Source organism: Scleropages formosus, chromosome 14, assembly GCF_900964775.1.
Source record: "Scleropages formosus chromosome 14, fSclFor1.1, whole genome shotgun sequence".
Taxonomy (NCBI): domain Eukaryota; kingdom Metazoa; phylum Chordata; class Actinopteri; order Osteoglossiformes; family Osteoglossidae; genus Scleropages; species Scleropages formosus.
This window is the reverse complement of record NC_041819.1, coordinates 14,035,080-14,063,003: the sequence shown is the minus strand read 5'-3', so window position 1 is coordinate 14,063,003 and position 27,924 is coordinate 14,035,080. Positions and strand designations below refer to the sequence as shown.

Sequence of the window (27,924 nt, the reverse complement as noted above, 5' to 3'; positions counted from 1 at the left end):
TATTGGATCTGAGCATCATCTGAAATTGTGCGCTGGAAATTCTTCTGAGAACATAAATCGAATGTAACGTCTAATGAATGCTTTGATGAACATAGAATAGATACTCCTTAATAAATAAACGTTAAGAAATTACGCTTAGCCCCATATTAGAGTTATTACAATAAAGTCGATTCTTAGGAGAATTACGGTAATCACCTGGATGACGTAATTCAAGCAGTAGCATCACGACCGACACAACCCGTACACTGGGAGGAAGATATTGGCCCTTTAAGAGAAAAGGAAACATCGTACAAATAAAAACAAGAACTTCTTGCGGGATTTTTGGAGAGCCAAGGAAAACACACGATCGCAGGGTTTCGGAGGTGTACCGTGCGTTTTCAAGGGGAAAACTTACTGAAGAATCGTATAGCAGAAAGAACAAGATTAGACTAGAGAAAGCTGTGTGCAGTTAAACATGGTGGCCACTGCGTAGGGAAACTAAAAAAGAGAGGCTTTTAAAATATTAAAGAAAAAGGCGTTTATTGCCGTGTTGCAGCGGCCGGGATGGATCCCGAAGCTGGCCGGTGGGAATAGATCCGTCCGTGTGCACGCGAATGCGCCTTTTCCCCCTACAGGTTGAGAGGAGAGAGGGGGGAGCGCGCGCGCGCGCGCAGGACTCGTTTAAAGTTTTGGCGCTGTGAGTTTTTTGCGGGGAAAAAAAAAAAGGAAAAAAAAAAAAAAAACAGGCGAAAAATGATCGCAAAGGAAGCGTGATGGGCAGACGGTGGAAACCGCACCATCGACGAGGAGAAGGCAGAAGCGAAGGAGGAAGATCAGCAGAAAACGGCAAGAAGATGCGCGGCACGAAACGCCGCGTCGTCGTACGTGCGAACTGTTTGTTTGGGAAAAGATGCGGAATTATTATAGCGAAAAGCAGAGCAATTCTTGAATTTAGAGCAGAAAAGTAATTCGCATTAATACTGAGCAGACTTTTGTCGGCGTTGAAGGCTCTCCTGACGTGACTGGTGGTTTTGCTGTGCGCTTCGAGCACGTTGTTGAACAACTTCAACATTGTTGGGCTGCAGAAGCGCTTCGAAAGACGTTTCATTACATGGAGACTTGCCTGACATGCCGAGGACGGAGTTACCGTTGCCAGAGGGTTGGGAGGAAGCCCGCGATTTTGATGGCAAAGTCTATTACATTGATCACATCAATCACACTACCAGCTGGATCGACCCAAGAGACAGGTATGGTATGGTATGGTACCTTGCTCAGCTATATATATTATTTATTACTGTCTACTATTGACCACAATGAATAATCACACTACCAGTTGGATTGACCCAAGACAAGTATCAAGTATATGTATGTTACAAAGTCTTTTTACACTGACCGTCCACACAGTCACTGTGCTTACTGGACTGACCAAAGTGGAGAGGTATGGCACCTTTATGAAACAGATTTTGGAATAAATATTTATTTCATTGAGGACACTGATCACACTAGAAACTGGATTGACCAAAAAAGACAAAAAAATTGTACAGTGCGCTAGTTTGTCCGCTTAGGTTGAATTGTTGCTGTTACATCGATCGTGTTACAACCAGGACTGACCCCAGGAACAAGTACCTTTATAACTTACGTATTTATTACAAAGTCTATTTCACTGGGGACATGATCACAATACAAACTGGATTGACTCGGGACAATCGAGCAAAGAGGAAAAAAAAAAAAACACTGCACAGACAGAGCAGTACTTTGTTTGTTAAGGTTGAATTGGATCTATTATATTGATCACACTTCGAACAAGATTGACCCCAGGGAAATGTATGGTACCCTTATGAAGTACATATTTATTACAAAGTCAATTCTATTGACCACATCAATCACACTTCCAGCTGGACTGACCCAAGGGAGGGGTATTGTAGTTTTATGAAGTATATATTTATTACAAAGTCAGTTACGTTGACTACATCGATCAAATGACAAGGGATGATCCATCATACACCAACGAAGCAAAACTCCACAGCACAGCCTTTTATCCATTTAGGATGAATTTGGAATTATGGTTATGTGATTGAATGAACTTAATTGTTGGCAAAGAAAGCAGATGAAATGCAATTAAAACGCCTAAACTGGATGTATAAGCCAAAAAAAGAACACAAATAAGCTACTATGGTCAACTTAACCATCCCTATAATATATGGTAGGCCTTTGTAGAACGTATGTAGACTGGAGTTTTAAGTTAAATGACTTTTTGTCCTCTTATATTGAAGTCCTTTTCCTGTAGATGAACCAAACACATCCCAGAGGGTGTTCACATTCATGTGGCTCGTCTCATTCAATTACAGAAGAGCCTATTAAATCGAGCAATGTAGATTAATGTGTTTCTTTAAAACACAGGCTATATTTTTATCTTTATCTGTAGAAGTACTTTTCATAACGCATTACTCCCCCCCCCCCCAACACAGACTTATAGCATTTGAGAGTATTCAAACGGTGCCGAACACCAGTTAGCTGTTAGGTCCGGGAGCTTTCAGATAAAAATCAGTTTAGCGGCTTAGATCTGGAATTTCTAAGATCATTAGTGAATTCCGGACTCTGCTGGCTTAGAACCAGATTTCTTGAAACATGCTAGGATGTTAAGCAGGAACCCACTGTCGAGACACCAACTAGGTGCCAGTTGTTTATGTTTTTTTTTTTTATGTTGGAAATGGGGAAAAAAATAAGCCATCAGATAGCCACTGGGGCTCGCGATTCATCGTGACCAGATGGCTGGCAAGGTGATGATGGAGCGTTTTTCTTTTTTAGAGGCTTTTGCTTAGTGCAAATGCAGCAAAAGCTGAAAGTGTTATTTTTAGGAAACTTTTGAGGATTTATTACTCCAAATGGGGTAAAGGTGTGAGGAGAAGGCCCTCATGTAATTAATCTCATGGCTTTGGGGCCACGCCGGACAAACGGGGGAGTCAGCAGGAGCCGTTTATCGGGCTCACACGGTCACCTGAGAGGACCCAGCTGAAAACGGTCAGTGAATTTGCATCTCGGCGATATCCCTTTCCAATTGCTCTATCCCGTTCCGGGGAGATCGTGGTTTCATTGCTGGGCAACGGTTGATGGGAAACAAAGATTTCCTCAGGGCTGGACAACAGTGATCGTCCCCTGTGATCTCACTCAGGCTCTCTCGCCCACATATATACACACGCACACCTGAGCCCCGGCGCCGTACCTGCTCTGGAAAGGTTCGAGGACCAGAGATTTGCGTTGCACGTGCTCGTGCCATTCAAATTTAGGTAACACTACAGTAGAAATGAAATAATTGTCATATACACAGTTACATGACTCTTTTAGATGCGGGCAGCTTGAACCCCGTGTGAGGCAAGTCCTCGCTATGAAAACGTGACTGTGAATGCATAATGAGAAATAATAATGTTACGAAAAGCAACGCTTTTCGGTCAGGTATTACTATTTTCTGTATTTATGTGGCAAAAACTGTGTTTCTGTTATCTTGGAAAAGGTTTCCTGTTACGTAATAAAACTAAATCCCAAGGCTGTTGGTTAAACTGACCAGCATTTCCTCTCGCTCTGTTTATTATCGAATCCTCTCTTTTATTCTGTTTGTCTTGTTTTATTTGGCTTTTCAGATACGGCATCGGACTGTCTGAAAGACTGATGGGCCATTAGGTAGAAATTAAAAATATTTATTTCTTCCCATGTAGGAACATTTAATTGTGGCTTTTTTTTTTTTTTTTTTTTTTTAATGGCTTTCTTTCACATTGAGGTTGATAGTGGTTAAAATATAACCCAGTTTGTATAGATAAGATGCCTGACATACCATGTTTATAATTATAGTGGAATGGTTTAAACGATAAAATGATGACATGCACATTCTCCTTTTTATTATAGCGCTTTGGCAGACGTTTTGTGAATTAGTAATCAAGCGTACTGTTAAAAATTCAACCAATGTGGCGAATGTTTTCTGCCATTACTAGCAGAACAGGGTCGTTTGCATCTTGTTGGGCTGTGTGAAGAGCGCCACGCAACATCCTGCTGCTATACGGAACTGGAATTTTAGCATGGCGTCTCTGTGAAATATGTTACAGCCAACATTCCTTTCCATTGTACTCATATATTGAAACGGCCGCATTGTTGACTTTGACTTGGCGTGACACACCAGTAAAGTGGTGTCATGGAGGTGGAATGCTGTCGTTCAGATGTCAGCTTACACTTTTTCTGCTCTTTAACAGCAGTGCTGAAGTGTACCATGCTGGACCTTGAGCGAGGGAGAGGTGAGGCCACCGCGGTGAGGCCTCGAGGAATGCGCAGTGGGCGGAACGAATGCCAAACGCGTTGTTTACTCAAGCGCTGGCCGTGTTTGCGCTCACCGTTACGCCACGCCGGTCGGCGCCCTGAGCGTGACCGAAACCCTGTGCAGGTGCAGCTCAAGACCTTCCACTTTCTCTTGGGCGAAATGCGGAGTGAGCCTGTGTGCTGGAATCAAGTCCTTGTGGGCTGCACAGAACGGGTGTCTTTTCAGGGAGATGGTAGCTGAGTTTGGTTCATATGCGGCAGCAGCAGGGGGCGCAGTGGTTAGAGCTGCTCCTTTCGCATCTGAAGCTTGTGGGTTTGAATCTCACCACCTGCTGTAGTACCCTTGAGCGTGGTACTTACCTTGAATTACTGCAGTGAACTTAGCCAGCTGCATCAATGGTTAAATCATTGTAAGTAGCTTAATGCTACTTTAGAGAAGAGTGTCAGACACATTAATAAATAATCCTCCAATAAAATTAGGTCTATGCCCGTCCTCGACCCAGATCCTAGCATCAGCGCATAGTGTAAATACGGAATTATTGCAGCGGACGCATTTGTACTTTGACATTCCGAGTGGGAAAGAAAGAGGAAGCGAAAGGCTTTCTGGGCTCAGGAGATCTTCTGTCGCCGTTGAAATTTAGATCGTCGACACTCTTCTTCTCCTTTTCCCTTCATCATCGATGAACCGTTTGGTTTTGCTGATGATGAAGCTCGGGGAGCCCGACTGAACCCTGGCTCCCTTTCCAACTTTGATGTACCACAGCGATTAGGTTACAGGTAACCGTTAAAAATTGATCTCTGTGCCGCATTGTGCGGTTAAAACCAGTCTGATGCCACAAAGGACGGTGAGGAGCACGGTGAGGAGCGGTCCGTTCGCTGCCCTTGGAATAGATATCAGATTAAAAAAAAAAAAGGGGCTTGAAGTGCTGAGCATTGAGCGTTAACAGGTTTTGACAGATATTTCTTTGTGTTGCATGTCACTTTGGAGAGAAGCGTGTGCTTAAGTGAATGAATTCGAATGTAAGTTTCGGTGAGGTGCGGTCCCTTTGAAGTTTCGAATAAATACATTTATTTTTAGCGCTGCAGAGACCGAATAGTGAATTCGTATCTCCAACTGTCCTTTTATTCAGAAAAACGCTCAGAAGGACACGCTGGGGTGGTTTCCTTGACAAAACGAGGCTTATAGCAGTTATGTATTTATGAATGAAGAATTACTATAAAATTTGTCTGATAGGGTTCACGTTTGTCTGTGTATTTACTGAGCAGACATTCTTATTGATTGAATGATTAATTTGTTGATAAATACTTAATTCATCTTGCAGGAAATTGCAAGAGGTTACAGCAGCATACATACAGCCAAGCTGTGACAGAAGATGGCAGGGGCACAGTGGTTAGAGCTGCTGCCGTACACTTAAGGGACCCAGGTTCGAATTCCACTTCCTGCTGTAGGACCCTTGAGAACAGTGCTTACCCTGATTTGCGCCACTAAAAATTACCCAGCAGTATAAATGGGTAAATTGGTGTAAGTTGCTTTAGAGAAGAGCGTCAGAAAAATGAATAAATGTGAGGCAGTGCAATAATATGCGCACACATTGTCTGAAACTGCTTGTCCTAAGCAGGGTTGCGGCGAACCAGAGCCTAACCCGGCAACACAGGGCGTAAGGCTGGAGGGGGAGGGGACACACCCGGGACGGGACGCCAGTCCGCCGCAAGGCACCCCAAGCGGCACTCGAACCCCAGACCCGCCAGAGAGCAGGCCCTGGCCAAGCTTGCTGCGCCATCGCATCCCTGATAGATAAATGGTATAAAAATAAAATGAAATAGTGTAAAAAAAAAAAAAATCTTGTAAAAATAGGCAGTGAGTAGATCAATAAAGGGTTGGGATGGAGGGAGAGGTCTTGACCTGTAGGACACATCTTAATTAGTGTGTGACTCAGGTGAACACCATTCAAGTAATAGTGATAAAAGCAGGAGGTGGAGTGGCAAAAATTGCAGCACGCCCTGTCGGCCGGGACCCGAGCGCAGCTGTTGCTCAGCTAAACCCTTTAATATTTATTCGAACCGTAGAAACAGTGGCACATAGAAAGTTCTTAATGAGCAGATAAGCCAAAGTTGCCGGGTAGTTATTAATTTAGTTGAGGCTCTTCTCCAAAGCAATTTACACGAATTTTCCCATTTGCACAGGGTAGTTTTTACTGCATTAATTCAGAGTACGCACCTCGACCAAGGGTATTATAGCAGAAGGTGGAAGTAGAACCTGTGCTCTTAGAATGCAAGGCAGAATCTGTAACTGAGCAGACATTCTTATTGATTGAATGATTAATTTGTTGATAAATACTTTATTCATCTTGCAGGAAATTGCAAGAGGTTACAGCAGCATACATAGCAGAAGGTGGAAGTAGAATCTGTGCTCTTAGAATGCAAGGCAGAATCTGTAACCACTACACTTACACTACCTGTTGTGTACCTGAGTATATTTAAAGTTTGTCTTATATATTTAAAGGAAGGCTGGCATGGTGGTGCAGCAGGTAGCACTGGTGCCTCACAGGTCTTAGAAGTGTGTTTGAACTGGATTTGTGACTAAATTGCCTGTAAAATGTGTGAGTGAATGAATGTGTGAGATTGTCCTTTGATGGACTGGTGTCCCTTCCAGGGTGTACCCTGCTTCTCACCCTGGGCTTCCAGCGTAGGCTCTGCACCACTGCGACCCTGCACTGGACAAGGGGCTATTGATAATGGATGATTGTATGGATGTTTAGAGGAATCGGCTGCTGAGGTTCTCCTGCAGGCAGGCGGGCAAAAAATTCAAGGCGATTGTCCTTTTTTGTCTGCTGGGCTGCTGCCGTTGGGCTGCCTCAGAGGCTGTGTGTCAGCATGACGGGTGGAATGCTGGGCCACGGTCTCCAAGCCCCCTGGATACAGCGATCTGCTGTTCCTTACCCCCTGTGGCAGCCAGCCGAGACTGAGCGGGTCGCCCGTGGCAACGCCTTGTCATGAGACGCGCTTTTTGTGATACCGCGAATAACAACCAATGGGGCAGCGCACAGCAATGTAGTTAAGGACACAGTGACCTGAAGCATGCTGGTTCAAGTCCCGGAGAGGCCCTGCTGTGTCTTCAGTGAAGCGGCTTGTTGCACTGCGTGCCTTCAACTGTATGCACGATAAACTTGCATGACATGGGGTGAAACGTTGGCCGAGCTGCGTTATCTTGGGCAGCTGGTAGCAAAGTGATTAGAACTGTTGCCCTTGGACCCAAAGGTGACAGGTTTGATCCCTACCTCCAGCCGTAGTACCTTGAGCAAGGTACTTACCCTAAATTGCTTCAGTAAAATTACCCAGCTGTGTAAATGGATGAATAATTGTAAGTCACTTTGGAGAAAAGTATCAGCTAAACGAGTAAATGTACATTATAGTGTTGAAAATCGCTCCAGTTGTGTCTCATGAGCACTTTGGACATTGATTGGTTTATAAATATTTAAAGCTTTGCTGGTTTGCGCTGCTCTTGCAGACAGACCAAGCCTCTGACGTTTGCTGACTGCATTGGAGATGAGCTTCCCGTAGGCTGGGAGGAGGCCTATGACCCCCACATCGGAGCATATTATGTGGACCATAACACAAGTGAGTGACCAGACCGTCAGGTGAGATGGCGATTTTATGGCTTGTGAGTATGGCTTATGAGATCATATGTGTCATGATGGGGAAAACATCCGATAATGATGAAATCCTTAAAAATATTGGTACCCAGTCCTCTGCATAGCTGTGCGTTTCAAATATAAACCTCTCCTTTAAGGACTGGGATCAAGTGCTTGTGTAGGTGTAGCCTTGAATTAGGGTATTTACTTCAGATTTTATGGCAAAGTATCCTGCTCTACACTCAATAATAATTAGGCGAACAATGGCAAGTTAAATATATTGTTTTTGCCTGGTGGCAAAATTCAGCCGGTACGTTTGTGGTTAGGGGTCTAGACTGATGATGCTACGACTGTCTGTTCTAGACCTGAAAGAGGTCCATCAGCGGAAGTGATGTCCAGCTGTAAAATTGGATTCACTGAACATAAGCACAAGATCAGCTGTTTGTTTTAACATTCACCAGGTAGTATCGCTGTGGGGATGAGCTTTCACCAAAGGGCTACAGGTTCACGTCTCCAAAGGTTCCTGTCTGTAAGAGCTACACTTGTATGTGTAAATGGAGGATGCGTCTGAAAAAGCTTGTAGAGATGAGTGGCTCGGTAAGGAGTGCCGTCATGTCCGCTCGCCCCCCAGAGAGCACCCAGGTGGAGGACCCGCGGGTGCAGTGGCAGCGCGAGCAGGAACGCATGCTCCGAGAGTACCTGGCCGTGGCCCGCGATGCCTTATCCACCCAGCAGGAGACCTACCAGGTGAAGGAACAGCGCCTCCGCCTGGCCCAGCAGGAGTACCGGCAGCTAAGCGATGCGTGGAAGGACAAGTCGGCCTCGCAGACCAGCTGTAAGGGCTCCGCCGGGGGGTCGGGTGTGGGGTGTTGGTTCTCTTGCTGATTGATGACGGGGCACATGGAGACCCTGGCTGATCTTATGGGATGATCTTCACCTCCTTGCAGTGAATTCCAGGTCTTCCTCCAGCAGCAAATATGACCCAGAGATCCTGAAAGCAGAGATTGTGACGGCAAAGAGCAGGGTAAGACTCGTGCATCCTGCTCCTTGCACTGCCTAATGAACACGTGTGTGGTGTCCTGCTGCTTCAGTTCACTAAGTTTTAATGTGCTTCAGCTTTATACCTAGATTATAAACTTTTCTTTGTGAAAGGTTTAATGCTGCTCATGATAATTGGCATAATTAGAAAAATTAAGAGCTTTTTTTAAGCAGGGTGAGACATTTCTGGCTTTTGCGTTATGAAGGAATGCTGAGAACTTTGCCACCCTCACCGCACCATCTGTTAGAACACTGAGCTCACAGCAAATAAATGTAAATGGAATCACTTTTTTTTTTTTTTTTTTTTTTTTTTTAAATTTCATTTTGTGTCTTACAGGCCTTTTTATTATTTTGATATTTCTCCAATCCTGAATTAGTGGACATCAGAGCACTATGACTTGTTTGCTGCACGTGTTGTGGACTTTAGTGTGATACTGAATCTTCGCATATATGATGTGATGATGTGTTATTTATTTATTACATATTAACCAATTAATTATCATACATAACTAATAATTAGTTATACATAATCAAGCAATCAATTAACCAAACAAATAAATAAATAAATAAATAAATACAAAATTTTCAGTGCACCTTCTTCAGCATTTGTTAATGTTTGACCCTATAGCTACATGACTAGTATGCGACCTGTTCTGTCTCTTCTGGATGTTTTGATGTTATTCTGTATCCCAAGGTGTCTGAAGGACCATCTACCCTGCCAGATTGCTTGTCAGTGCAAAGTTGTCTTATGTTTCCAAGGCGACGAGAGACTGTGGAACCCCAATTTCTGTGTGTGGTTCTGATTCATAAATTCTGTCTCTTCGCATTTTTAGGTGAACAAGCTGAAGAGGGATCTTGCGTGTATGAAACAGGAACTCCAGTATAAGGAACAGGGTTTCGAAACCCTCAGAGAGTAAGTGCGACTCGGCAAAAGACAACGACAGTGGTTCCTTACCTTTGGTATTTGGCAGGGGGTTGTTTCTATTTCATTTTCATTTCGGGGTATGGAAACGAGATAATAGTTGCACTGCTGTCTCTGTACAGCGTTAGCTTTGAAACATCAGTCGAACCCATTATCGCCTGAAGTCAGTGCTTTAATTGGACCTTGGAGCTGCTGAGGTCTGAGAAATGCTGTGTAAAGGAGGCCGCCAGGTGCCGAGCGCCCGAAAGGAAGACTTCTCCTGTTTCCCGGCCACTCCCGATCTCTGCGCTGGCACAAGGAATGCGGGCGGTCCGGTCGGCTTGGCTTACTTTGCATGTTTGCTGTAGCTGACATGCCGTTCACGGTGTGCTGTGACCTAGTTACGGTGGCGCGTGCTAAGCGCGCCGTCAATAACGGTCCCCTTCACCCCCCCCTCCCTCCGCGCTTCCCTCGGCAGGATTGGCCACAGGGTGTCCGGAGCATCGTACGAGTACAAGCTGCAGGAGGCCCAGGCTGTTCTGAATGAGGTGAAGTCCATCAAGGATGCCATCAGTCTGGGGGAGAAGGAGAAGAGGGAGCTGATGCAGGTAGGCTGTGGGGAGACGGGGTGACGGAGGTGTGCTGGGTCTGAGTGGTCCGGGTGGGGTGTGGGATGGGCTTGGTGACAGGTAGGCAGTAGTCAGTTTTGATCTGCTGCAGGTGGGCCTTGGGAGCGCTGGTGAAGCCGCGGGGGGGTGGTCCAGGTGGTATCCCAGCATGGGGTACTGACGCATTGACGGCCCCCCCATCGATGCTTAGAATTGAAAATCGGCAGGAAGCTACATCCCTCCTCCTTGGGGTTCGTTACCTTGGATGACCGGAGGGTGTAGAGCTGCCCAAATTAGGACCGCTCTCGGCAGGAAAGGGAAAGGCGATGCCACCGCTGGCTGGCGGTCACCTACTCCAGACGGTGTGGGCAGGATGAGGGATCGCCGATCTACTTTTCCTCATCTCGGCTGTTGTTTAAAAATGCATGAACCGAGCTCCCTGCTGCCTCCCTGCACAGCTGCGTTGTGCTGGCACCAAGCAAGAGAAGCCTGACTCATACGGTAAACAGAGCTGGAGCAAGAGCAAATGGGAGCCACACACCACCAGCCCCAGGGGTTTCTGGGAAGAGCATCGCACAAATAGAAAGTCCTGGCCAGGGCAAAAACACATGACCCAGTCAAATGAGCATTTTAAAATATTGTTCTTTTTTTAAAAAAGTATTGTTCAATTTAAAAAATCATTCTTATTGTCATTCATTATTTTTAGCCTTCGTTTACCTGATGCATTTGTCCAAGACAACTTCACACTTGCACTGATTCATCCATTTATACAGCAGAATATTCTTTCTGTCTCAGTTCTGTGTAAATAACAACCAAGGATATTACAGCAGGAGCAGGATTTGAACCAAGAACCTTCAGATTGCAAGGCAACGGCTATAAACATTAGGCATCCTGCAATGCAAAAGATGAATCTCTCACTTAGGGAGGTTTAGGTCTGATCTCTTGAATGTTTCAGAACTGAGATATGTGGGATGAGCTAGCATTATGGCTCACACTTTTTTTTTTTTCCTTCTTATAATGATTTACCCATCTATACAGCAGGGTACTTTTACTGTCTCAATTCAAGGTAAGTATCTTTATCATGGGCACTGCAGCAATCCAGGACATTCAGATTTCAAGGCAAAATTTCTAACCACTGCTACACCTGCTGCATTTACCTGTCTGCTTTCAGGTTGCAATGGTGATGGCATGGTTTAATACATCCAGTTTTTGTTTGCTTTTGCTCAGAAACTGGCCATCCTGAAGGATGGATTCCGCCTGGACTCCGGGTCTCTCTTGGAACTATGGGCCAGCAGTAGCCCCTCGCTGGCTGATTCGAGCCTGTCCATCCCGCGCCTCTATTCAGACGCTGAGTCCCAGACTGACATTCCTGCAGAGGTGAGCCTGGTTGCTGGCATCCTAACTCTAAATAGACCTTACAGCATTATCATACCAATGTACTGAAAAGCACATTTTTTTAAAAAATATTTACAGTTATCTTACCAAAATTTAATTACACCTTGCACTCATATGCATACAGAAAAAGCAGAACTTCCATGATAATTCCAAGATTATTGGACCTTGAAATTTATTTTCTCTCAGACAAACAGCTTGCTGGCGGAGAAAGTGCGTCTAAGCCTCAAATACGAAGAAGCAAAGAGAAGGTAAATGTCCCTGTAATCACCTGTAATAATGCTGTTAATTTGCTGCCTGACATGGACACGTTGATGTCTAAAGGTCCGCACGCACGTGTTCGTTTTCACCTCTCTGTGATGCGTCCTCAGGATTGCCAACCTTGAGGTCCAGATCGCCAAGCTGGACAGCCAGGCCTGGCCTGGTCTCCTGGACCCTGAGCGGGATCGACTGATCCTGATCAGCGAGAAGGAGGAGCTGCTCAAGGAGCTGCAGTACGCCAAGCCGTGCGCACGCGCCCCGGGGGATGCTGAGAAGATCGAGACAGAGAAGCGGCGCCTGGAGATGGACTTGCAGGCGGCGCGCGACAGCCAGAGCAAGGCCCTTACGGAGAGGTGGGTCGATGAGCAGCATATTGGGACTACTGCTGTCATCTAAATGTAAACTAAATTGTTTAAATTATTATAATTAATTAATTATATCAGAATAATATATACGTGGATTTTTATGGTGTGCGAGTTGCTTTTTATGAAAGTTTCTCATTATTTATTCAGTTATTTGACGCTTTCCTCCAAAGCAGCTCACAGTATTAGCTTTGTACATTAAGCTGTTTACACTGATTTTATACAGCTGGATTTTTCTTATTTTACCAATTTACGGTGTGTACCTCAATCAAGAGGACTACAGGAGGAGATGGGATTTGAGAACCTGGGCTCTTTTAGTGGTTGGGGACAGCTGGTACTGTAGTGGTTAGCTGTAGTATCCAGCTGTAATACCCTTGAGCAAGGTACTTACCCTAAATTGCTGCAGTAAAATTACCAAATGCTATAGATGGGTAAATAATTGTAAGCTTGTAATAATTGTGACCTTAACATTGTAAGTTGCTTTGGAGAAAAGCGTCAGCTAAATGAATAAATGTAAATGTAGTACAAAGTGGCAGCACTAACCACTACGCCACCTGCTGGCCCTCACTACTAATGTTAATGTTTTCCCACTAATATTCAGGTGAAATAGTGGCTAGAGTTGTCACCTTGCTATCTGAAGGTCTTGGGTTGGAACCTCTGTTTCTGTTGTAGAGCCATCAAACAAAGTATTTATCCTGAATTAATACAGTTAGAATAATTGCTGTAGGAGTGGCTAAATCATTGCCAAGTTGATTTTCAGACATTGTAAGTTGCCTTGACCAAAGGAGCCATCAACAGATAACCGTTATGTTTCTGACCAGAATGGGGCGATATTGTGGACAGCAGGCCTGCAGAGCTGACTGAGGCTTGAAAATGAAGTTGAGCTTGCGTTTCGAAACGGGCTTGCTGCTGTGCGCTTCCCCCTCAGCCATCCCCAGGTGGCCTGGTCTGTCTGTGTGGGCACCTGTTCCTCCCGCTCAGGTTTCGCTGGTTCGAGCACCAGCAAGGTCCCCCCCGCCCCCCCCTGTGCTCAATAGCCCCCTTGTTCTCAGCCCGCCATGGAGCTGCTGCTACTCGCCTTCCTGTAACCCGACCACCTGAGCTCGGTATGCAGGCTGGCCGTGAAAGACTCCTTTCTGTTTGGTACCATGGTATTGTTGTTATAACCATCTCCGTGTTTCCTGTGCTTTTATCAGAAGCAATTGTAGAGCTCTGCCTGTTCATGCAGCTGGGAGTTTCATGGAAGTAATTATGGTGAAGTATCTTACCTTTTGGGTACCATAACAAGACCCCCCCCAGTTTCTCAGCCTTGCAGCTTTCAGGTTACAAGGCAATGTCCTTAACCGCAGTGCAGGAAACCACGGTGTTATTTCATGGGACCTTGTTAATACATCTGTCTGCAGTGATTCTAGGATTATTCTGCTGATTTATTAGAGAGGCATGATAAACATATGTGCAAGTGCCCCCCCCTTGCTTTGTACATTTCCTTCTCTAACTCACTCTTCCCTAGTTGCTGTGTTTGGGGGCCTACAGGAGACCAGAATAAGGTGTTCTTTGCTATCTTGTATTTGCATTATGATATTTGAGCCCTTTTTCAATATTGCTCATTGTTTCAAGGGCCGTCAGCAATGTGGGAGGCTCAGTGTTGGGGGTGGGAGTCATGAGTCCTCAACCCTTTTCTCATCTTCTCGGATTGAATTCGAGGGTTAGAAGGGCGGCAGGTGGTGTAGCCGTTACAGCTGCCACCTCACATTGGAGAAAACCTAGGTTCGAGTCCCAAAATCTGCTGTAGTACTCTTCATAAAGGTACATACCCCAAATTAATACAGTAAAAACTACCCTGCTATATAAATGCTTAAATCAGTGTGAGTGCCTCAATGCTGGGAGTTGTTTTGGTGAAAAGTATCAGCTAAATGAATAAAATTGAACTTGTATATGGCTCTGGACATGAATATGGATGACTAACCATGACTCTGCTGCAGTAGGTTATAAAAATCCTTACTGCAATTTTTTTTCCCTTATATGTTAATTCTCAGTTTATGAACACAAGATGAGATCTGTTTGCAAATCTGAATATACTCTTATTGTTCACATATAATATGTAAAATAGAGGAGTACAGTAGAAATGAATACAGATTCACTCATATAGCTGATGCTTTTCTCCAAAGCAGTTTGCAATATTATGTTGCCTCCATTGATTTACCCATTTATACAGCTTGATGAATTACTCGAGCAGTTCAGGGTAATTATATTGATCAAGGGTGCTACAGCAAGAGGCGAGATCTGTATTTGGGTCCCTTGGGTCAAATGACAGCAGCGGTAACCACTACTCTACCTGCTGGCCACTAGTTCTGAGAGTTGAACAATTCATGTCACAGGCACAGGTACCGCTCTCAATTTTCCCACCGTTTCAGCTGTATTTTTTATTTCTCTGCTTTGTTTCCCGGAGTTATTATGTTTCTTTCTTTCCACCACTGTCAGCACTTCTCAGACATGCTGTTTTGAGTAACTTACCAGAAAACAGCCTGAAGGAAACACACTGCAGTGGTAAAAATTCCAAATCACAGCAACAGTGGCAGCTTGGCTGGAAATGCGGCGAACACTGGGTATCCTGGTGGACGTTGTTTTGCCATCAGTCTGAACTTCAGACTTCCGGTTAGCAGGAGAAATCGAAGCTAAGGCCAAGTTTCTTAGTACTGAACGCAAGACCAAATTTGTTTGTATCTCCAAATGTTTTAAGACAAAAATTCATAAGTCTGAGACTTACGGCATATGTGTTTGCAGCCTGTTTGCTTTTGGAAGACTTTAATAGTGGGGCGGTGGGAATGTCTGGTGTCCTTGCGCTGGGACTGATTCAGCTTATCATCCCTGCCGTCTCTTTCTGTCCCCTCACCAATGATTTGGTCTCAGAAAAACCTAGCTATGCCGAGTCTGAGATTGTAAGCAATGGGTGTTTCTTTCTGCTGTCTTCCAGGCTGAGGTTGCACTGCAGGAGGAGCAAGCTGGTGAGAGAACTGGAAGAAACGGTCCGGCTGGCATCCTCCCTCCACACCCAGTTGAAAAGGTATCGTCTCAGTGGCTGGACATTTGTGCGTCTCGGAGTCTGAGAATCACAATGACATAAATACAACTGTCGCTTCCCCTTGCAGTAGCACTTAAAAGGTTGAGTCCGTGTGGATCCCCTGGGCAACGCTTGTGTGGGACGAACTGAAGAGAAGAGCGAGAGCAAAACACACATCACGTCAGCTCATTACGTTTATATTTCTTCATTTTGCAGACACTTTTCTCCAAACAATACAAAACGTGCATCGCGTCAGCAGAAGGAGCGATTTGGGTGGAGACACGTGATTCTAAAATACAGTCAGTTTGTCACATACCACAATATAAACCAGTATACATTACACAAGTAGCTGTATAAAGGTGTTGTTGTTATTACACAAATAGTTATTACACAAAAATTAGTAAAGATGTACATGTTTATTATGCACTTGCGAGATCAGGGTAGACGTGAGTCTGAAAGTGGTGAGTTTTGAGACCCCTCTTAAATGTAGAGTGGGATTCAGCAGTTCTGAGTGATAAGGGAAGCCATTCCAGCACATCTGAGTTTTATTTTAAAATTTAAGATCTGCCACCTTATACGTACGTAATGTCAACATCAGTGACCTGTCGCTCCACACAGTAAATAGTATATATCTATTTTAACCAACTCTGAACCAACTTTAGTCTTGAAAATTAGTTTCCGTTTGTTTTTTAATAGAGTATATATTTGTGTTTTGTGCATTTATAACGCTCACATATGTATTGTCATGAATAATTATATAAAAATTCAAGTTTTAGTTTCTCATTTTCATGTTGTGTGTGTGTGTGTGTGTGTGTAGAAGAAAATAATTAGTTGTGTATGCGTACCTTTATTAATTTAGAGGTATATGCTTGATTGATTCTTCTCTGGGGTGTCGGGGAGATGACTAAGGTGTTTGAAATGTGCCGGTACTTCCCATTTCTGTATCCAAGTCCAACAACGGAAGAGTTCTTTTATCTCTTGCCAAATAGCCTGATTTAGCTGCATTTGAAGTCTTAATTTTTTTAAAAATTAACTTTGCACCCCTGCTGTTTTTTTTTTTTTAATTCGGGGAGCTGTGACTCGATGTATTTGAAACTGTCACGCCGTGGCAGGAATCGTCCCCTTTCCTCGAGACAAAGCTACGGCCGCTCGCTGTGGGATGATGTAAATTCGGTGTAAGCGGAGCGCAGTTTCTTTTGGGGTGTGTTCCTTTCTGGGAAAATCAAACATGTTGTGAGATGCATCAAGGTTCCCCAAAAATTGCGGCGGAACGAGTAGTCTCTGCCTGCTTTTGTTCTTTGAGCATCAGTTCATCTGCTGTTTCTGGCACAACACACATCAAAAGCCCAGAATGCAGCGGGAGATCCTCTACAACCCTGCTAATAAGGCGCCGTGCTTTAATTAGCTGGGGTTTGGTTCACAGCAAAACGCCATTGAGGTTGTGAAGGGCTAAAGTGAGGGGGGGTTTGGAAACAATCCTGGGAAGCAGGATCAAACCCGGAGCCGCTCTGACGGAGCCGTGATCTCTGTCCCCGCAGCCTCTCCGCCAGCACGCTCTCCTGCTCCTCGGGCAGCAGCCACGGGTCCCTGACGTCCAGCCGAGGATCCCTGGCCACCTCCAGCCTGGGGTCGTCCTCGTCCCTCAGCCTGAGCGAGCTGTGCGTGGACGCGCCCGAGCTGGCCGACCCGGAGCTCCGCCACAAGCTGGACTCGCTGCTGCAGGAGGGTGCTGCCGCCGCGGCTGGCTACCGGCCGCCCAGCTCCATTCCCACCATCCACGAGAACGAGGTGGTGGGTGCCGGCGGGTGTCCCCGGGTGCGAGCGCTCCGGCCGCTGGGGACGCCGCCACGCTCGGCGGGCTCGCTGTCGCCACGCTCGTCACTCTCGTCGCTGTCGCCACCCTGCTCCCCGCTTGTGACGGATGCTGGCTTCCTGCAGGGGGACGTCTTCCTGGGCTCCGAACTGCACGGCCGTCTGGCAGAGCTCCATCTGCGTGATGACGGCCTCGTTGGAGACACGCGGGGCACGGGAGCCAAGGAGGGCACCGGTGCCTCCACTGCTGCTGATGCGGAGACCTCTAAAGGTATTCTATAACACCGGAGGGGTTGGCTCTCCTTTTCTAGCCAAGGGCCACAGCCATCATTGTGAACGGGTTTGAGGGCCACATGTCTAATAATCATAGTAAGTGATGTACTGAATCTTGAATGTCTACGCTGAAAGAATATTATTTTATTTTGTTTTTTGAATTCTATTGATTTTGTTTTTGTGTGTGTTGTGTCTATAATTATTACCATATTCACATATACATTAATATTAAAATCTACAAAATAGTTTTAAAAGCTGCATTGTGTTATCAGTAATATGAAGACAAAGTGATAAATTAGAAATAGCCTCATGCATTATTTTTTCTTTTATTCATTTCATAGTTATATCTTTTAAGCGTAAAGTGTGAAGTCTTTGTGGAAGAATGTTTTCTGCACAAGAGAATGGTTACTTGGATGTTATGACACCTCCTTATTGGTTAGTAGGTGTGTGTGTGTGTGTGTGTGTGTGTGTGTGTGTGTGTGTGTGTGTGTGTAAATGAATGATAAAACGTGTGAAGTACAGTAGCATAAGTGAAACTATACGCTAGTGAAGTATTATGCAAAGCATGCATTATGAGCAAGCATGTGGTGCTGTGTGCTTGAGGTCACACTGCGTGTCGTGCGGAGTTCCGCAGCTCTCGTGTGGCACTGGCGATGGCATCGCGCTGCAAGGTGTCCGATCGCATTACGGTCCCCTGCTGTCTGTCCCACTGTGTGGACCCGGTCCAGTAGCGGAACCCTACACCCATAGTCGTGACCGACCGTCTGGTGTTTCTCTCTCTCTCTCTCCCTGATGCAAGGAAATGCAGATTGTGTTGCAGACGCGAGGGGCCCTGGGCCGGGGGTTAAGAAGGCGGGAGTGTCCTCGGCCGTTTCGGACGAATCGGTGGCTGGAGACAGCGGAGTTTATGAACCATCTGAGAAGAGGTAGGTGGACCTGCCCGAGTGAACGGTTCTACCTGGAACACCTCCTGTCTCACTTTGGTCCTCTTGGCTTATAAGGGTCTCGTGTACAGTTTTATGCAAATTTTGAGCACCCCTGGCCAAATTGCATATTTAGTTAATTATGTAAGTGAAAAGAAGTAAACTACCGCTGCAGGAAATAGTGTGTTAAAAACAACATATTTTCAATTGTGAATGCACGGTTACTTTTTATTTTATTAAGTTGCGTGGTTGTTGAGTGACAGCCCAATTTAGTTTTCTGCAGCAGGTGTTTACTACTTTTCAGTTGCAACATTAACTAAATATGTAATTTAGCCAGGGGTGCCCAAACATTTGCATAAAACTAGAATATTTGTGCAGAAATAACATGACTAATTAACAAATGTTCATTTGTGGGGAACATAAAGGTGCAGGGTTTGTACGTCTCTGATACAGTATGACACTCTTTTGGATTCAGTGGATGTTCTGGAAGGCTTGTGATAATGGCTCTCTCTGTTAGTTGAGGAGTAGGGCTGTGCAGCTAATTGTGACTACCACCCCATCCCCCTTCTCTCTCACCCTGCTCAGGCCCGGCCACCTGCTGGATCTGCTGACCTGCGAGGATGGCGGACCTTCAGGCTCAGCGAAGGTCAGGCTGGGGCTCAAGTACGAGACAGAAGAGAGATGCTTCACTGTGGCCGTCATGCAGATTGCCAACGGCGGCTCCCTTCCGCTGCCTACAGACCAGAACATGTGAGTGGTGTGATGTCCAGGGCCACAAGACGATAACCTGCTTGCTGACAGACATTCCGATAATGAAGCATTACAGTTGTCCAGCCTACTTGAAACAAAAGCATGAACCAATCTCTCAGCATCTTGTTTACATAGGAATCACCTTAATTTAGCTAAATTTCTCAGCTGAAGGAAGCACAACCTAGTCAGTGTAGTAACATGAGACACACATGACAGTTTTCCATCCAACAACACACCCAAGTCCTTAACACAATCTGTATGCATGAAGCTTTTACCATTTGATTGGTGTGATCGCTGGTGATGCCAAAACTCTTATCACAAGTACCTCTGTTTTAGTGGCATTCAGAGAGAAAAAATATTGTTACTCATCCATAATTTTATTTTGGCAAAACAATTTGCTGAGGACACCACATGTGATAGGTCATCAGGCATAAATGAAGCATATAGCTGTGTGTCATCAGCATATGAGTGGAAGCTTCCATTATGTTTGTGAATAATATCACCATGGTAACATACAGAGTGAGAACAATAATGGACCCAACACAGAGCCCTGAGGCACACCATATTGAACCATAGACAAGAAAGAAGGAGCAGAGTTATCAGATTTTAATACAAATTTAGTTTAGCTTAGCTAAATACGAATGGAACAGTACCCCTTAGTCCAACCAGGTTTTCAAGTCTACTCAGTAGATTACTGTGGTCAACAGCATGAAATGCCGCACTCGAGTCCAGTAACATAAGAGATATGACTAGCATCAGAGGATGAGAATATTTTTGACATGTGTGAGCGCCATTTCAGTGCTGTGGCCGGGGTGGAAACCAGACTGAGATTTTTCAAGTACATTATAACAATTAAGATATTTTACAATTTGGGAAGCTATGATCTTTTTATAAAGTTTTGGTTACAAATGGTACATTACAGATAGGTCTATAATTACTTGGATTATTACAGTCAAGATCTGATTTCTTTAGTAGAGGTCTAATAGTGACTTTTAAAGTGTTCAGAACACAGCCATTAAGTAATGAGGGTTTAATGATATGGACAATAGATTCTGTGAGAGCGGAAACATCATCTTTCAGTGATTTAGTAGGGATTGGGTCTGAAGGTCAGGTAGTAAATTTCACTGAGCAACTTAGCATAGTAATTTTCTTTATATAATAATAATAATAATAATAATAAGCAGCTCAGTGTGCAAAGATCACATTATCAGCGAAATAATAGCAATAACAACAAGTATTCTTGTCATACCTATGTTGATTTTAACAAGACTGCAACTGTGCTGATCACTTCTTTCTCCAGCATCAAAGCTTTAATATTCCTTTGCACTTTTGTGCCTCCGACTCTTGGGGGCGCCACAAGTCCCATATTTGTTTCCTGACCTAATCTAATGGTTGGACCGCACTCAGCCTGTCGTTATCTCCCCCTCCCCCAAATCCTATGTGCCCCCCAGGTATGTCCGTGTGGTGGTACTGCCATGTTTGGAGACAACGCGGTGTCTATTTCGCACACGTGGGGTGTCGCCATGGGAGACCGTGGACCTGAACGAGGTGTTCGGAGTGCAGGTGTCCCACAGTGCGTTGCGGCAGAAGACCCTTCGTGTGGATGTGTGCTACACCAACAAGTTGGGCAAGGAGGAATGCCTGGTGTGTGTCTCTAACCAAACACACAAACTCACATGCCCACAAAGCAAATAATTTCCAGAGTCTTTAGCAGGAATTTATTTTTCATATTATGAAAAATGACATTGTCTCACATGTGAGATGCACAGCAGTGCAAAACAGTAACTCGTTCTGAGATTCGGGGAGCGGTGTGAATCTGATGCTGTCGACTTCGAAAGGAAATACGCCAGATCGTTGTATTACATATAGTACAGTTAATTCAATTCAGTTGAAGAGTTTGTCATGTGTACAGTAAACAGTTCGTTACACAATTATGAATTTTCCAAGATACAAACATGTTCCAGTTTGTGTTAATTTGTAGCTGCATTTTTGTCACATACCTACATAGCAAACATACAATATTTTGTAAGATTATCTTGATGTTATTTACTTCAAGGTTCTTTAACATTACAACTAACTGAAAAATTACAGAAAATAAAAATCTGTCACTGAATTAAGGCAGTCTCACACTCCTGTGTTTAGGTGCTCTTCACTGAAATCTACTGGCTTGGATGGTAAACATGTCATTCTGCTTCAGACAGAAAGTTCAGGAATCCCCTGCTTTATCTGAGGTGTTATAGAACCTAACCTGTAAATAGACAGATGTCTGTATTATTAAGCTCTTTTTAGGACTTTAAAGCACACACACAGTCTAAAACCACTTGTCCTGAGCGGGGTCGCAGTGAACCGGAGCCTAACCCGGCAACACAGGGCACAAGGCCAAGGGGACACACCCAGGACGGGACACCAGTCCGCCGCAAGCCACCCCAAGCAGGACTTGAACCCCAGACCCACCACACAGCAGGCACTGGTCAAAATCCGCTGTGCCTCCCCTACCCAAACTTAAAAGCAATAAAAGCAAAATTTCAGAGTTACAAACAAAATGAGTTACAAACACATGTGTCGTCCAAACTATGTTTGTAACTTGAGGAGCTGGTGTACTTGGGTTAATTGCATTTAATTATTTCCCCTGCAAAGGCTGGTGCTCAGATAAGCCTAGCTGAGATCAGCAGCTCGGGGGAGAGGTCTACGAAGTGGTACAACCTCCTCAACTACACGTACGTGTCCGACATTGATGCCAAGCACAGAGAGGCCAAGACCTCTCCTGAGCAAGAACAGGTAAGATGTGTGTTCTCAGGACTGCGTTATATCTCAGCGTTTCAGCTCTTATACATTCTGATTAGTTTCACAACTTAGGGGAAGCTTCCAGAAGAACCTTAGGGACCTGTACAGCAAATAGTTTCCCTTCAGGAAAGAAAGAAAAACTATATTTGTAGTTTTGTATTGTGAGAATGATTACACAAATCCAACTTTGTAAGTTGCTGTGGAGAAACTGATAATTACAAATTTTGTGTTCCAGGGCTCCCTTGAAATGCTGGAGCTGAGCACTACGGGGGGAACTGGAGAAAACGTTGAGGGTACTCTGGAGCTCAAGTGGTGAGCGTCTCATTTTTAAAAACAAAAATTGTTTTAATAATTATTATAAATTTTGATTTTCCTTAATTTTAATAATTTTCTATTCCTGTATACCTCCTAGTGACTCAATTGCTAGGCAGTATATGGACTGTCAGTTTTATATCCAAGCTACTGAGATGGGCTTTGGACAGTATTGGACTCTACATTATTTTAAATGCACAAATGTAAATTATGTAAGTCGCTCCTGTTTGAGTTTGCAACAAAAAATTTTACAGAATGATAGTGGCACAAGGAAAGATCTTTTCATGTTCTCACCAAATCACCGCGCTTTCGCCAAAAACCAGCGAATAAAGCAGTTATGCAGGTCCTCCGTATGCCCCGTGAGAGTGTGTGGAGCTCAGCACCAAGTGTGTAACTCCTTTCTCCCCGTACCCAGACCAGTCCTGTGTAGCCTCAGTGTTAATATCTGCTCTTACAGGCACAGTGATGCCGTTGAAGGTGATGTCTTCGAGGACCGGGAGGAGAGTGATGCAGAAGAGGAGGAGCTAGTGGAGGAAGAGGAGGGGCTTTATCCTGACAGCAGGCAATGGGAAGGAGAGGAGGAGGAGGTGGAGAAATTGGTCTGTGCAGGATCAAACATAGAGAAGGTAAGTTGAACCACCATTTTAGTCAAGTGATTATTTTCTTTTTTTTTTTCTTTTTTTTTTTTTTGTCATTCCTCTGTACAGCTTGTATTCAGTGGCTCGAAATCTCATTTCTCTTGGACCATGGTGCAACACAGAACAGTACACAAGACTACATAAAATGCAAATGCACAACGGTGTGAGACAAGTGCAGGACAATAAATATACGGAACAGAACAGCAGATACACAGGCCAATAAATACACAGGATATGGGCTGTAAATTATAAACCGTTCTGTAGGATAGCAGCAACAAGCATTAGGTAGCAGCAAAAACAAATAAGTGTCTAATGCAGCTTTGTAAAGCGCAAGAGTGCAGTGGTATTGAGTCATGCTGGGTTAGCTGTTTGACTTTGCCAGGTGAGCATTGGGAGGCAGCTGGGTGTTGAGTAATCTGACTGCCTCAGGGAAGAAACTGTTGTGGAGTCTGCTGGTGGTGGCACGGATGCTCCTGTACCTTCTGCCAGATGGCAAGAGGGCGAAGAGTCCACGAGGGAGCGAGATGGGTCATCCACAATACTGGTGGCTTTGCGGATGCAGCAGTTGTTGTATGAGATGTCGATGATGGATAGAGAGACTCCGATGATCTTTTCAGCTGTTCTCACAATTCGCTGTAGGGTCTTGCGGTCGGAGGCTGCGCAGTTCCCATACCGCACGGTGAGGCAGCTGGTCACGATGCTCTCTATCGTCCCTCTGTAAAAGGTGGTGAGGATGGGAAGAGGGAGTCTGGCTCTCTTCAACCTCTGTAGGAAGTGGAGTCAGTGCTGGGCCTTCTTGTTGGAGGTGAAGTTGCCGATCCTGACGGACTGGGGTCTCCCAGTCAAAAAGTTCAGGATCCAGTTGCAGAGGGAGGTGGTCAGACCCAGCAGGCCCAGCTTTGTTATTAGTTTCTGAGGGGTGATTGTGTTGGATGCTGAACTGATGTCTATGAATAGCATCCTTACATAGTTGTCCTTTTTTTTTTAAACCAGAAATATTTGGTAATGCGTATATGCTTCATTAGCAGTACATTATGAATTTAAAGTACACTCGCTTCTTTTCTTGCAAAGAGAATGGCACTGGAAGTCTGTTCACAATTTGCTTTGTTTGCGAGTCACTGTAATTACTAAGACATTCTGGAAAAATGTACAGTACAGATGTCAATTGATTTATTGGTTCTATGAAAATTCCATATATAGCTTTAATGGATTAAAAAATACTTGTATAAATTGTTTACATTTTTATAAACTTTGAGCTATGTTAAAATGAAAACTAAATTAAATAAATGAAAACAAAAATATCTCTTCTCCACAATCTCGTGTTCAGTGGTGGTTGTGCTGCACTCATTCATTCATCTTGGTCACCGACACTCAGGATTACTGGACATGAGCTGTAGACACTATAGAAGTGAGCAGCATCAAGGTGGTTCCGCAGTCCTGTTCTCTTTAGGTGCTCTTTACTGCCATCTCATAGCTGGAAGCAGAAAAGCGGATCACTTTAATTCCATAACAAGCAGAAATTTTTGAAAAAAGATAAGTGAAGAAAACGTAAGCGTAACTTGAGCCAGGGTGCTTTTGAAACGAATGTGGTTGTCTGTTGTCTTTGTGACTAACAGTTGAACAAGGAGACCACCACTGAGGGTCTTTCCAAGTCCGTCTCGGTGGTCCGGCCCAAGGAGCGAAGGTCTGCCATCCCCCAGCACAACCCATTTGTGAGGGGGAACACAATCATCCGCTCGAAAACGTTCTCCCCTGGACCTCAGAGCCAGTATGTCTGCAGGGTGAGTACACGTGTATATACACACACACACACACACACACACACACACAAACATCTAAGACACAGGCAGTCCATCCCCGAGTGAACTACAGTAACACTTTTACAATCTAATCTTGCACGTAATGAATGTCATTTGCCTAATGAAGTCTGTACTGTAATTGAAAACATACATTTTGCACATACATGCAAACACGTGAATATTGTACATATACTGTAGGCACTTATACATGCAAAGATAATAAAGCAAATACAGTATTGTAAATGAAATAGATAAAATACAGAGATTGAAAACACATTTAATAACCAGAAAAGCTTGACTTGTTTTAATTTTTGAGAATTTCTTACTGATTCTGACGGTGCAGATGGTTGGCTGGTTCATTTGGAGACACTGTGTCAAAATATTTTAAAACATAGTTTAATGCATTAATGCTAAAAAATAAAATGTAAGTTATTTTCCCCAAAAAAAGCTGTAAATTATTTACTTGTTTTTGTTTCCATTGTGCTTAAAAATAGATTTGTTCAGTATTAATAATTGTTCAGTTTTTTCCTGGAACATCTTTGTGACAGTCTTCAAAATCCGAAATCGATGAAACGAGGTCCCAGAATCTCGGATGGGCTGTAGTTTTGTTTCTCCGCTGGAGCCCAGTACATGTGGTGCATTGGTGACGGTGCTCAACCTCTTCTTTGCTCACGTCCAGATCAACCGCAGTGACAGCGACAGCTCAACGCTGTCCAAGAAGTCCCCGTTTGTGAGGAACGCGTCGGAGCGGCGCAGTGTGCGGCTCAAGAAGGTAAACCGTGTGTGCTGAGTGAACTCTGCGCAAGGCTTTCCCATGAGCTGCAAGCGCACACACACACGCACATACGTGTAACACGACCCTTCTGGCTTCCGTCAGCAGGAGCTCTTCTAATATTCCTGTTAAGTTATAATAACCTGGGATTCCGTGTGCAGTGTACTGTGGTTACGCTTGCCAGTCAACTAAATCATTTAAATTATCATTGTTAAATATTTAAATTTCTGCTTTTATTTTCATTGCTGTTTTTTGTACTGCTTATTGTGTTATCTAAATCAGCATTACTGATTTAAGTCAATGCAATCTGAATTTGATTCATAATGAAAGTCTTGTTCATACTTTAAATTAGTAATATGACAGTAAATATGATTTTTATTTTACTCTGTTTAATAGGGTAGCACAAAGGGTTTGCTCTGTTACTATGGTGTTTAGACAGGTTTCATCTTCCCTGCTGTATATACACCAAACGCATGGTGTTAAGGAGTGAATGTTAATATTTAATCTAGCCGTTAATATTTTAGAAGAGAGTATGATTCCTCTGCCCTTGTATTTTCATATCCATCCTTTTTCACCCTAAATCCATTCATTCACTCACCCACATTAACCAATACATCCACCTCTCATTCAATTTGTCCATTTATTCACATTATAAACTCATCCATACAACCATCCACTTGCACGATCAATCCATCCATATCCATCTTTCCGTCAACCTATCGGCACACACGCACACAGCCGCCTCTGCAGGCCCGGGGTCTGGACGGGCTGCTGCGGACCTCCTTGGACCTAGAGCTGGACCTGCAGGCATCTCGGACGCGCCGCGCGCGCCTGGAGCAGGAGTTGCGTGTGCTGCGGCAGCTGAAGGAGCAGATGGAGGAAGCACGACTGCGTGGATGCAGCCGACTGCCCGCTTGCGTGCGAGAGGATGAGCGGTTGTGCGCACTCCTGCAGCAGCTCGACAGACAGGTGAGCTTTCACTGCACCAACTGGTGGTTCCTCAGCCCTTCCTCCTGGGCTTCGCTTTGAAGAGTCCGCCCCCCCTTTTCGCAGACCAAGGAGGAGCAGCTCCAGGAGGCACACGTGGAGCGCATGATGCGGGCGGTGGCCAAGGACGTGCAGCGGATTCGCGGGCAGAGCAGGAAGGAGGTGCCAGAGGTGCAGTCGTTCAGGTACGGCGGTTTCGGAGCTGCTCTTGAAGCCAAGAGGTTGTAGGTTTGAGGACGCAGGCTCCGTTACGTTTGGTGCTGTATAAATAAGTGATGCATATGTGACCCTTCTAGTTGCTTTAAGTATAAATGTGTGCTTATAGAAATATTAACTACAGGGAAAAACAAAGTTTACAATTCACTTCAAATTTATTACATTTTATTACTTATGTTTGCCTTTAGCTGATACTTTTCTCCAAAGCGACTTACACTATTACCTTCAACTTTTGCCCATTTATACAGCAGGGTAATTTTTTCAGTATAAATTCAATGTAAGTAACTTGCTCAGTGGTAGCAGGAGGTGATTTGAACCAGTAACATCCAAATCTGTAGGCACTAGCTCTAACCACTACGCTAACAGCTGCCCCGTGTTACGGGAAGATAAGTGATGTAATAAAATCAGTAAATAAGTAATACAGGTACAAAAAAAGGTTCGAATCCCACCTCCAACAGTAGTACCCTTGAGCAAGGTACTTACCTAAATTTGTCAGGTAAAATAACCTCGCTGTGTGAATGGATTGATAGTTGAAAGTTGCTTTGGAGAAAAGCTTCAACCAAATGAATAAGGGTAAGTACTTTAAGTAGTGTAATTATGTCCAAGATTTTTAAAATCTGCAAATAAATCAAAGGATGTCTAAATTATGATGCTTTTGCTGGTTGTGACTTTATGGGGGGGGGGGGGGGGGGGAAGTGACTTTTTAGTTACGAACAAAATAAGTCACAGGCTGACTTCTGGTCCAAACTGTGTGAACTGAGGAGCTAGTGCACTGTGGTAAGACTGAGAGTACTTTAGGTATCATATTTTTGTTTGGCATACGAGAACATCTGTCCTACGTTCAGCGTGTGATGGAAGTGTCCTCCCTGTCAATGCGTGATCTAGGGAGAAGATGGCGTTCTTCACTCGGGCAAAAATTAATATCCCGGACCTCCCTGCAGATGACGTGTAGAGCATCCTAAGTATTCTCAAGTCTGAACTGCTGTTTCCAAGGAGATGACACTGACTTCTGGTGGTATTATGAAGAAATGTATAAACAAAAGTCACATTTTAAAACACTGGGTTGTAGATTTTTGAATTGCTAACCTGTATAGTTTTTTTAAAGTAATTTTTAGCAAC

At 44.4% G+C, this 27,924-nt stretch overlaps 1 protein-coding gene across 1 annotated transcript; it reads left to right on the top strand.

Moving 5' to 3' along the window:
• The first annotated feature begins 229 nt into the window (after positions 1–229).
• On the top strand, positions 230–27,924 carry wwc1 (WW and C2 domain containing 1). The gene is made up of 22 exons (XM_029258142.1): positions 230–1,226; positions 7,793–7,902; positions 8,548–8,751; positions 8,864–8,940; positions 9,788–9,867; positions 10,334–10,463; positions 11,691–11,840; positions 12,045–12,106; positions 12,227–12,469; positions 15,453–15,542; positions 17,078–17,622; positions 18,424–18,550; positions 19,133–19,297; positions 20,749–20,941; positions 21,935–22,075; positions 22,317–22,393; positions 22,851–23,019; positions 24,648–24,812; positions 25,510–25,602; positions 26,341–26,571; positions 26,656–26,774; positions 27,691–27,924. Exons 1-22 carry the CDS (start codon positions 1,108–1,110, stop codon positions 27,755–27,757), a joined length of 3,357 nt encoding a protein of 1,118 aa, XP_029113975.1. The 5' UTR covers positions 230–1,107; the 3' UTR covers positions 27,758–27,924.

What these genes read in the sequence shown, in the direction of transcription:
- wwc1 (XM_029258142.1), top strand. Translation starts at nt 1,108, where the DNA reads ATGCCGAGGACGGAGTTACCGTTGCCAGAGGGTTGGGAGGAAGCCCGC. An exon ending in AGCAAGGCCCTTACGGAGAG is followed by an intron (nt 12,470 to 15,452) that starts GTGGGTCGATGA and finishes GCTGTCTTCCAG; the next exon opens with GCTGAGGTTGCACTGCAGGA. An exon ending in TGCAGCAGCTCGACAGACAG is followed by an intron (nt 26,572 to 26,655) that starts GTGAGCTTTCAC and finishes CCCTTTTCGCAG; the next exon opens with ACCAAGGAGGAGCAGCTCCA.